This window comes from Botryllus schlosseri, chromosome 8 (assembly GCF_051294905.1).
Source record: "Botryllus schlosseri isolate E-star chromosome 8, Bs_hap1, whole genome shotgun sequence".
Lineage (NCBI taxonomy): Eukaryota > Metazoa > Chordata > Ascidiacea > Stolidobranchia > Styelidae > Botryllus > Botryllus schlosseri.
In genome coordinates this window covers 21,968,723-21,981,019 of record NC_137243.1, presented here as the reverse complement: position 1 = coordinate 21,981,019, position 12,297 = coordinate 21,968,723, and the positions used below count along the sequence as shown (strand labels likewise).

Below are 12,297 nucleotides of genomic sequence, written 5' to 3'. Positions count from 1 at the left end.
ATAATTAGGTAAAATATTTCGATTTGACTTATAATCGCAATTTAATATAGTGCGGCCTGCGATCGGATTCAAATGTTGAATGCGGCCCGCGAGCGGAAAAATTTGCCCACCTCTGGCTTACACGGATTGAATGGCGAAGAGAAGCCCACATAAACCTCCCACACTTAGGTAGGAATTTTGTAGTCGACCTCGGTCGGACTCGAACCCGGAAAATATAGGTGTTGCAAAAGTGGATTATACCATTACGCTATCTCGACACGGACAAACACCCACCTTGGCGTAGGCTAGGGGTCACCAATGTGGTGCCCGCAAGCTACCGGTAGCCCACGAGAACCAAATGAGTCACCCGCGGTCGCGGGAGCAATTATTCAAATAGAGATTTGAGAGTCGCATCGGAGAAGGGTTCCATATAAGAAACAGTTGAACATGGGTCAGCCGACCCTAAGGAATATATGAACGTATTGCTCTATCAGAGCGTTTCTCGTCTTCGCACACTCGGATGCTAAACGGGAACCAGGGTTGCAACCAAGTCGAGTCATTTTCAATTCACCATCACAGCAAGTCCGAATCCAAGTCTGTTAGTAGAGGGTCGAGTCCGAGTCCATGTCATTGTGCTCCTAGTTCAGTTTTGAGTTTAATCTGGTTCAAACCACTTTTTCAATTCTGGTAAAGTGATATAGATAGAGTAGCTCACATTCATAATATCGCCGTTTCCAAAGTCTTAGCAGTTTCTGGCCCTGCCCTCCAATTATTAGTGCTGATAGAAGAAATACCACAATGTCGTGACTTTACTATTCGGCGAAGTTGCAATGAAATGCCTTTCTAGGCCGTCCTACTCACGGGTCATATGACTTGGTTCGAGGACACAAATTAACTTGAGTCGAGTCATTTTACGCATTTGAAAAAAATGACTCGAGTGAAGTCACCCAAATATCGTGACTCGAGTCCGACTTGAGTCATAACAACCCTAACGGAAAGCTAGTTAATATTCCATAGTCTTGACGCGGAGATTGGCACACCGGCGTGCAGTGTGCCAACTGAGTCCGCAGACGTTGGTGTAAGTCCCGGTGAGTAGGAGTTTTCTGTTCTTGGTAAGGGCGGAAACCCTGCCCAGCGCTCTGAATGTATATAGTCTAAGCCAGCGGATCTCAACCAGGCGTTCGCGGAACCTTTATATATGAAAAATGATTGATAACCTAATTGACATTTTTTTATATTAGGGAAAGCATGAGACAGTTTCGCTTCATTATTGCTAAACCCTCAGGACTCACATCATCAAAATATTCGTCTGATATCAAATATATAAAATATCCTTCAGTACAAACCCGTTTTAATTGCCAAACTGCCAATAGCCTACGGAAATTCCTGATTTTTTTCCTAATCTCCCCCCAATAAAGAGACTAAAATCTCGCCACGAAATCCATTTACTCGTGTGACATACATAACCAGTCCAGAATAACTTCAAGATAAAATGCTAGAAAGCTATAATAAACATTCTGTGTCTCAATTTTGCTGCCATATATGTTGCGATCATATCCAAAGGTGTCATCTGAAGCGTTCCGCGTTAATATCAGGTCTATACATTCGCCAGAACCTATCTTTGTGGGAAAATTTTCGACGCCCTTTCATATCAAATCGAAGGCGTGGATTTTCAAGACTGTAAATACAGCTACAAAAGTCTACCTAATTTCTATATATAATATGAAGTCATTTTATGGTTGTTTCTCACAAGCTACAGTTAATATTTGAACAAGACAAGATGGCGGTTGCACGATAACTGAGCTAATTTTGAAAGGAACTTGAGAGGATCCGCGGGGATTCGTGAAGGTCCAAAAGGGGCACAGCCTTCACACAAAGACGAAAAGGTTGATAATTATGACCATTGATCCAAGGCAGAAGCGGTCAACTTCTACGTCCGGCGGGCCAGATATAGGAAAATGAAGTTCTCGGTGGGCCGGAATGCAGAATCGATACATTATTGGCGTATTTATCCACCTATACTGAGGAATAAACCATATATAATGTATTTAAGTTTTACGCATAGAGATCGAAACAGTATTTAATGAATTTATTACCCTAATGTACTTCAATAGCTGTTGAAGTCAAACAGACATATGTGGTCAATGAAAGTTGTTAACATAAATTCTTTGAACTCTGGCTGCATGTCGGACGTAGGAACTCTTAGTGAAGACTGCACGTGTTGTTGTTGTTGTTTGTGATATTTGTGACATTTGTGACGTTTGTCGACTACAATGGTCATTTACACCAGGCCGATATTCGTTATGTTTGATTCCGCAACGGCCGACTTGTCTTGTTTATATTAATCGCCGAAAATATTTGCTCCCAAATGTACGTAGACCCGAACAGAACAAGTAGTTCCATGAACATCTTTATCAGATTGGCAAACTTTCATACATTCTCTGACGCATAATAATTTCCAACACTTTCAGATTAGAATTTCACTTTCAGGCTAGAAACTCTGTGCGGGTCGCTCAAAATCCCGTCGCGGACCGGATCCGGACCGCGGGCCGTATGTTGCCCGCCGCTGGTCTAAGGTGGCGAGATAGCGTAGTGGTATAATCCACAGCTGGAACAGCAATGGATTGCGGGTTCGACTCCAGAATTCCTATCTACGTGCTGGAGGTTTATCTATGGGCTCCTCCCCGCCACGTGATCCGCATATGCGGTGTCTTATAAAAAGCCTAGAAGCGGGCCGTGCTATAAGTCGTTGAATACGGAATCAAAAATATAGCATATCGGCCTGGTCTAAAATGACCGATGTAGTCGAAACACCATGAATATCAAAACGAGCAAACACTGGTCCAAGCGAATTGAACCCGCTGAGTGCGGCTAAACGGCGAGAGTAATTGGTAGCCCGCCACATTAATCAGTACCCTAGTAGCTCTTGGTCTCAAGCAGCTTGGTGACTCCTGGCCTGTGCGGTGTAAAGAGGAGGCATTCACATTAAATGGAAAGTAAAATAAGATATTATAGACATGCAAGCGACAAAAATGAGGTGGCATGTCGCGGAAGGCGAAATCGATGGGTCAGGTCTTGGTTCGGTATAATCTTGATAGAAATTACTTGTATATCGACTTGGATGTGGACAACTGGACATGCTCGTCGAATATCGCATGGACGGCGGGATGCTGTTCCACACTTCAGGTTCGGCATATTTCATGAAGCGATGATATTTTCAGCCAATCATATGATATTTGGAAGACGTGGACGCGAGTTCGTCGTAGCCTACTTATGCGCTTTTTATTCCGAGGTAACGAAGTGGTTGAATTATTCGGGGAAATAACCGCACTGGAACTAAAACATAAACTGGGCGAAATGTAGTTTTTGCATATCTTTTATGTTTAAGACACCGCATCTCTTCAACAGCAACTTGTTGGATGTACAACCAGGCCCATTTAGGGCCCTAGCTATGATACGCAGTGCGGTATGATGTAGTTTTTGCAGTTGCTCGAGTCCAGTTTTACTGGAAGCCCCCGACCATAGGATGCCATACTGTAATGAATACAAAAAAAATATCATAATTATCATTTCATTCTATTTGAAATCATTAGCTGCGTAGGATAATTGACAACACTTTTCAGCAACCAAAGAATAGATATTGAGGTTAGATAGACACGCTAATTCCGAAAAACCATCTCTTCGTGGAGCTTCATCTTGCGGAGAAGTCTCATGTCGTGTTTCAGTCATTGGACTGTCTGGTCCATTTTACGTCAAGGCAGTATACCAAAGCGTAATTAGTCCTCCTAATAAGCTAATTATTCCTCCATGGAATGCTATTACCATAGCCGAAGCCATATCGGCTATAGTGAGGAATAGTAGTGGTGGGCAATGATGATTACTGAATAGCTTACTTTGAACAACAAAATCTATAATTATAAACTGAAATTGATAACAGCACTTAAAAATGCTTTACTAAGCGTTCTTCCGAAATATATCGGATGTAGCGGACCGGAAAATATGACCCCGCGGGCCGCGTGTTCGAGACTCCTGAGTTAGTGGCTAGATACGCTATAGCTTTCTGCTACACTCCGCAAATCCCTGTGAAGTCAACGAACTATGCTGGATGACAATATATATATATGTATATACCTTCTTCTTTCATAATGAATGCATTAACCGATGGACACATGATATACCCAACATTGCAAGCTTACAATTATAACGTGCATACAATTTTAGCGAAAACAGACGTGTTCACCACACCCAAGAGGGGTACACGCAAACACAATCTATCTCAAAATCATACCGCGGATATAAATCCAATGTGCTCAAGTTAGTACTTTCCTACGTCGCTACGTGCAAGACACATTTTGATTGAAATGTTATGTTTGATTTATACCGTGGTGTAAGTCTCAGGTAGATTGTGGATCAGATACACGCGTGTATTTGTATACACACTTATTTTCGAAGAGTGTCTAAACCAGGGGTCACCAACCCGGTGCCCGCGGGCACCAGGTAGCCCGCGAGGACTCGATGAGTAGCCCGCGAGCCCATTCTAAAAATAGGTGGAATAGCAGCATTTACCAATATTCGTCAGATTTTTTATCAGTGAGCTTCAGATATATAGATTGATTGATTGATTCAGCTATTCTTGTTTAAAACACACTAACAGGTAACTTAAATATATAAACACTTGAAAATATATTCAATTACAATTAGTAATATATAGATGTATGTGATAGAATCACCAGAAATTCAAGATACGGCGCACTGCCTATACAGACGGCATGACGAAATGCCGTTCACGGTCTTCTTGAAATGGTGAGGTGTTCCGTTACGATATAGCTCGACGACCACGACGATGTTTCTAACTTTCTGTATTCGTTGCTGATGTCCGGTATAATGAAATCTTGTCATTTCTGGATGCTCAACAGTTGGGGATTGAAATTGTAACACTGCAAAATGACCCCCACCCACCTCAGTCTGCAGCAAATGTTTCGTGCCTTGTTGATACGGAAAAGTACAGTGGTGTATGCGCAGCAGCTATGAAGGTTGCAAGCGTCTATGGTTCAACTTATCGTTGTGAATCAGCCTTTTCGGACATGAACTTCATCAAAAACAAACACAAAACACGCTTAATTAATGCACATCTGGAACACTCGCTCAGAATTGCAGTGTCAAGTTAAATACCAGAGTACAGCGCACTAGTTGATATCATACAATGCCAGGCTTCCCACTGACTACTATAGAAACATATAACATGATGTCCAGTCATGCCAGTGCTATGAATATCAAAGCGGAAAGTCAGTACGGTACGGGTAAACGGCGGGAGTAAATAGTAGCCCGCCGCTTCAATGATTACGCAAAAGTAGCCCTCGGTTGGAAAAAGGTTGGTGACCCCTGGTCTAAACAGTATTAGGTCGCTTGCGCCTGTCAAAGACGTAAATTTGCATATGGTATTTTAAAGACCATAATGCGAGCGAATTTTCTCTATCTGCAACTCGCTGGTCCGGTGCGATTGCTGCAACGCACTTATATAGGGCATGCTAGTCATTGGCTTGATATTCAGACGCAGGAGCGGGCAACATACGGCCCGTATCATAGTATATCACAGCATATTACGGATTATAGGGGCTCTATTCAAGAAATAACTTAATTCGCAAACAACAGTTATACGCTGCTAGAGCAGTTGCTGCAACGGCCATTAAGTTGGCATATTTATATGCTCCCCTCGTTTTAGTATAGTAATCGGGCAGTAGCCCTGCGCATGATTTGCGAGGTATTCGATACATTAGATTTAACTGTAGGCGAGGACTTTGCAATTTGGTTCATTATTAGTACACCGCCATTTGGGTTTTCCTGCAGGCTGGGACCTTTTGAGTCGGAAGTGCTACAGGAATGTTGCCACTGATATTCGAATTATGTTTTGTGTGACTACAGCATGTAACCTGCATATCACGGCTTTACATAGGCGTTATCCATTCATTGAATAATTAGTTTTCGGTACATTCTACATAAAAGTGTGTACTTTTAGTCTTTTAGCCGTCTCAAATAGGATGTCAATGTCAGCGACTTACTGGTAATGGAGACAAGAGTGAGCCTCAACACCGGCGTCACCTGGTAATGTGGCATATGAACATACCCAACATTTGCTGTCTTGCGGGATTGTGTAATGGGGCTATTTCTTACTAAATATCTCAAATTTGTTAGAAAGGTGCTTGATAATAGAAACATTTTTCAATATACTAAGAATTGCTTCGCGGGCTGGATGAAATCATCTGGCGGCCGGATTCGGCCCGCGGGCCATATGTTTGACACCTCTGGCCAGGACGGTCTGTGCTAGACCGCACAATGTATTCTTCTTGAGGCATAGTCAGACTATTGTTACATTGACATTGTTCAGAGTGAAAAACCGTTACTATATTCAGAAAAAAAAAATCAAATCAAGATGCATCCCGTACGTGTTCTAGGACTTCTTGAATTGGACAATGGGGTATTTTCTTCATCAATATCGTTGTTGGCAATATTTGATTGGTTAATTAGGCAGAATTTGTTGACTGTCCACAATCCATATGTAGGGTATTTCATTCTTGCTGTTGTGCGATTGCCGGCAAAGCTAACAGTACAGAGTCACTATGCAAAAACGGTCAGCTGAATATATATAGCAAAGCTTTCTGAGAAAGCAAATAATTTTTGGCATTGGCAAGGTGCAAGCTCGTTTAGTGCTGAAGTTTTTTCTTGTGGCCAGCTTCCTGCAAAGTGTGGTTCGAATTGAAATGCAAAGAATTTCAACCATACTAGTTTTGTTGACGCGAAAAATTGGAAAATATGATAAAGGTTCAAAAGACCTCCGAATTTCCGAGGTTCACATACAGACCGGAAACGTGAACTTCACGTTCACACCATCTCTACTCACCACCGTTGCAATTTCGTATACATCGTGCTTTATGGTACTTTTATTGTGTGATTTCACATTCATATGTTTCAGGCCAACAGCTTGCGGACCATTGATCCACATAAGGCACTTTCAAAAGCAAAAGCAGCCAGGACACTGAACATCGCCAGCTTCGTGATTGAAATGGTCATGGCTGCGATTTTTCTTGTTCTGTATGTCGCCGTGTGGAGTAAAAATATGTATTTATATACGGATTGAAAGTTGGACCTTTCTGAAGGATTTTCCTGATTGCAAGGTTGATACCCGAAGTATATCATGTATAGCGTATCCCATTCATAATGTTTCCCGAGTATATGTCGAAAACCCTAGTTTAAAATGTGGTTTCTTCTCAACTTTTTTGCTATTTCACAATACTTCATTCTTTTCTCAAGTACTCTGTGAAAAACTTCAAAGTTTAAAAATAAATGACCATGTGGTGGACGTTAGATGGAATGATACGAACATTTTTATTCCAAATAAAAAAATATGTTTTTGTCAATACCCTCAATATTATTCGGAAATTGTTAAAAATAACATATTTGTCCAAGCGATTTACGTCGATAATTTTTGAGAAATGTGTGAATAAATACTTGGAACATATACCTATTTTAATGCAATTCAATCCAATGTATCCTTTCAATGCACCACAAGACTGCGATCCAATGAAAAATAGAAAGGTGTAGAAACGACTTGGAGTAGTATTCGAAATCAGACACCCTCCTGGCCTAGGTGATGTAAACAAGGAGGCTTGAACACTGAATGAAAAGTAAAAGAATATTATATAAAACGACAGATGACAAAAAGGGGCATGTGAAGGAAAGCGACATCTATACGTCAGGTCATGATCCGGCAAACTAGAGATAACTAGTAATCATTCAGTGGAAATTGTTTGTGTGTCGACTTGAATGTGGACATGCTCGATGACTGTCGGATAGCCGGCGAGATACTGTTCCGCAAATCAGGCTGGCATATTTGATAAAGCGTGATCTTTTTTGTCTACCATATATGGTAGTTTGATGACGTGGACGCGCGTGTGTCGTACTTATGCACTTTTGATACCGAGGTAGAGAAGTTATTGAAGTTATTGAAGTTTTCGGGTCAGTGGCGGCAATGGAAGTTATACATAAACTTTCCAATTTCTAGTTTCCGCATATCTTTTATGTTCAGAACACCGAATCTTTTGAGCAGTGATTTGTTATACACACATCTCCATCCCAATCTCCAATCCGTCCAGTTAGAATTGCGTATAATATGTTTCGGAAAATATATCATAATTTGTATGGTTGCAATACCGCTGATGGTAATTCTTGCTCGGAAAAAGTTTTTTCTTTATTCTGGCAACATTTAGGAAATGGATTTGATATATATATCGCTACCTTTCCAGATTGACAACATGTGTTTTATGGAAATGCCAGATGAATAGCGCTTGAAATTGTCTGCAACTTTATGCATGAACTACGCAACATTTAGATCAGTGCTTATCAACCTTTTTCCGTTTGCGACCCACTTTTCATCCAAATTTCATTGCGCGATCCACTGCTCGTGGATGCCAGTTTTTATGTTGTCAGTGTGTTACAGTTATCTGGTCGCGCCTAGCGTGAATATTTTCCGGAATTCATGATGGCATTAGGTCAATGATATTGCCAATTATACTACTATGAATTTTCGGCGACAGCGATATTTGGAGATAGCCATTTAGGCGCCTTCCATGGACAATTCGGTATACATATACCGAAGGTTTCGATCCTTTTCGGCAGAGGTTTTCTCACTGTCGACCTTTTTGGATGCAAAATTCTCGGAGTCGCACGGTGGCCGAAACTTCATATATCTTGGAATGTCGTGGCGCGGTAATGGCCGACACCGAAATCTATATAAATTATGCGTATTATTCTATTAGGGAAATGGGTATACCGCTATTAAAACCAAGACATCTAACAATGCCAATTCGCGGCATGGGCGAAGAAAATTTGAAAGAAGTTCAATAACTCTCCAAACAAATACTCCATACTTTATGTTGATTCATCAGATAATATTTGCCCCTCATCAAGCTGGATGCACCAATTGGGGGATTGGGGTGGGGCAGTTAAGGTCCTGCAGTTAAGGTCCTGCATGTAACAGATGATTACTGACGCGAAACGCATATCTAGGCTCCTCGCCATCTGATTCGCTTAAGGAATTACTGATTAGATGCGCGCTTTCGCGTTCGCTAACATCTGTAGGCTACTACGGTAATTCTTGTCTGCTTTATACACTCGTATTCCCTCGATGTCACTTGTCAGTGTTTGATTTGTTATTAATACTGCGCATTGTGCATGGCACGGCGTTGAATTACGTTGTCAAAAATTGATGCAACACGAGATTCTCGGCGGCGCAAATTCTGAATTTATTCGATTAGGTTGAACGGCAACCTTCTATGTTCCAATAAACTTCATTGCAGGACGGACTCTATCGAGCGCAACCATATCGCGGATCGAATTTCAAACCTTTGGAATATGTATTTCTATTGATAAGGTCGCGGCATGCGCACTGCAATAACACCTGGATAATGGAAAGTGCACCATTTTACGATCAAATTCGACTGGCTGATATGGACCTACGAAGGCCGTAGGCCACGGACTAATATTAACCAGTGCGTTGTCGGCATAAAAACCCCAGGTGCGTAGCCAGGGAGTTTCTCATTTATATCTAGAAATCCCGTCCTCTAGAAATATCAATTCACTAATTCGTATTGTCGATGCTGCGTACTGCAAATTGGCGAGGATCATTTGTATGCGAAATGGGTCATCGATGTTGTTGTTGTATGTGGGGTTATTGGTGCTTAACTGCTAAGGTCTTGTGCACCAGACCACGTCGAAAGCAATATATCCACAAAAACTAGATTGATCGGGTATCGAAATGGGTCATCGATGTCTCATGTGCACTATCGTCAGTGATTTGATTTAGCGCGTCCGCATGCAGGCCTGCTACCGTCCGCAGAAACACATTCCTCTAACAGTAACAATCTCTGAGTGTAATATTGTTTGTGTAAATGCATCTTTTTTGATGAAAACTTATGCTCGCGTCTGTACAAATTGTGCTCGTTGCCATTGCTGAATCTGGGTATTTAGGTATGACTAGCGCACCCTGTAATTGTATTTATTGCTGGTTTGCGGCATGTCTGCCAGTTCGTTATCAGTCCAACTTTGCCGGCCGATTGTACAGTCCGATAAAATTGTCCACGACTATGTATTTTGCACAGCGTACTGATGCTGATTTCAGCAAACTAACGATCCTTATTAGATGTACAAATTCGACCTCATCGTTAGAAACGTAGATTTCATCGCGCGCTCTGAGAAACACCATCTCCTATCGCGATTTGACGACCAAATATTCGTCCACCTTCTACAAATTAAAGTGCATTTTCTGCGTCGATGAGGGCCGCAAGCCGGGTTCAAAATATTTTATTTTGTGAACCATTTTTGTGATAAATATTCTCGGAGTTGAACAGTGTTTTATTGTGTGTGCCTGCTAGTTGTAATTTATTCCAGTGCCCACAATATTAATCTAATTATGCTTTACGAACGTAAATCGGGAAATGCAGTAATGCAGTCAAAATCGATGTTTTAATCAGCAACCAATTGTCGCGATGCGAGCTACTCAATACTAAGTAAAAACCCATTGTGTTGGCGGTAACGGATATTACTGATTGGCCGCGCGCGTTCGTAATCATAATTCTTGGCTGTCTTTCGTTTTCCAGAATTGCCGAGCGCGCGGCAATCAATGACCTAATTTCGCAATCATCTCAGCGGGAGATCGCGTTGCATTGCGCGATGCGATATGCGTGACAATACGAGTCTCACCAATTGGTCGCGGCCCCGCGTAGCACTGATAGTATGACTTGTTGAATTGCAACTGAATATTAGCGTCAGAATGGTCGTTTCAAAAGGACGGGGTTTCGACACCCCCTGGCTACGCGCCTGCCGCCACCTCATGCAAAAATAAAAGTCGGCGCCTATGATTCGTAAGTTTTGTGACCTGTGTGAATCCCGGTAACTTTGTGCAGAATAGTGAATCGACTGTTTAGAATAGATATATCAGAAGCACCCGGTTTTGTAACGGGTAAATTTCGTCTCCAATGTTGTTTTGAATTCGGATTTATATATTGCTGTTTGATGGCACAGTGTGGATACTGCATGTTTTGTGACTTCCGTTTCATAAGAGAGACCAAACTGAAGCGCTTGACATGGTTAATTCAGGTCTATAAATACTAATTCATGACGATGCCAAAATTGCCGAAAATAAAATCTGAAAAATGCCAAAAATAGCCTGCGCATGTACAATACGCACCCAAATTCATCATTCACATATATAGAACCCAGTTGTAGCCTACAATTGAAATACAACACAATAACCGGAAACTAAAATAACAGTGGAAAGTGAGACTGAGTCGTACCTGCCACCAAAGCGAGGTTCGTTATGAACGGAGGGCGTGAAGATCATATTACAGCGAGAGCGGAAGATCTCTCCATTTTCCGTTCAAAATCAAATAAGAACACGCGTAAATGAAATACTACCCTTTGCACATTGCATCAATTGTGCACAGTCTGTTTCCGCACATGATATGGATTAATTTCGTTTTATATCAATATGATAACTGCTAAGATGGCGTAGTATTTTTATTGTGTTGAGATGGTTAAGACCAATCTAAGGCCTAACATGTTCGATACGATCCGTGAATAGCAGTTACCTGGTGCATGCTCAGGCTCGCAATCGAAAAAGCATTCCTAATTGGGATTGCGATGCAGAAGTGTCAGTTGAGCATTGTCCAAGCCATCAGGCCTATAACTTATAACCGCATCACATCGAACATCGATAACACTGCCATGCGTCGCGAATCACGGAGCGGCCTAATTTTTCGAGCTTCCCACAGGAGCCCGAGATACTAAAAGACTGGAAATTAGGGCAGCGGTAACCTACACAACAACCGATTTGATCCATATTCATATATCATTGTACCCATGCATAATGCGCACCTCATATTTTACGGCAATATATTGAATAAGTTTTTAAGATTTTCATGGATGGTTGGAAATCGGAAGAGACGTTGAATGCCGCCGTTCGTGACCAGATTACAAGTGACGTTGGTAAAATTACAATACACAGAAAACTCTCAATTTTTTCCTGCAAGAGTTTATAGCAATACGTGAAGGTATATCCTGGCCAGTTGCAAATTATACTTATCCTTCCTTACACCGTGGTTCCTCTGATAGAACAGGCCCCACTAACATGTCGCGAGGCCCAACAGTTTTATACGTCTGGTGCCAACCACTATATTAGAAGTCGTGCACCAATAATAAACACATATAACAGCAACAGTTGCCTGAACACCATGAGGTTCGCACGATGTCTAATGTCTGAAAATG

At 41.7% G+C, this 12,297-nt stretch overlaps 1 protein-coding gene across 1 annotated transcript in view; it reads left to right on the top strand.

Moving 5' to 3' along the window:
- LOC145444503 (uncharacterized) overlaps positions 1-7,407 on the top strand; it is a 31,222-nt gene extending 23,815 nt beyond the window's left edge. Inside the window, exon 3 of the mRNA XM_080322497.1 lies at positions 6,950-7,407. Within this exon, the coding sequence (XP_080178623.1) occupies positions 6,950-7,114 (165 nt within the window). The 3' untranslated portion in view covers positions 7,115-7,407. The remainder of the gene's footprint in view (positions 1-6,949) is intronic.
- Positions 7,408-12,297: the final 4,890 nt, after the last annotated feature.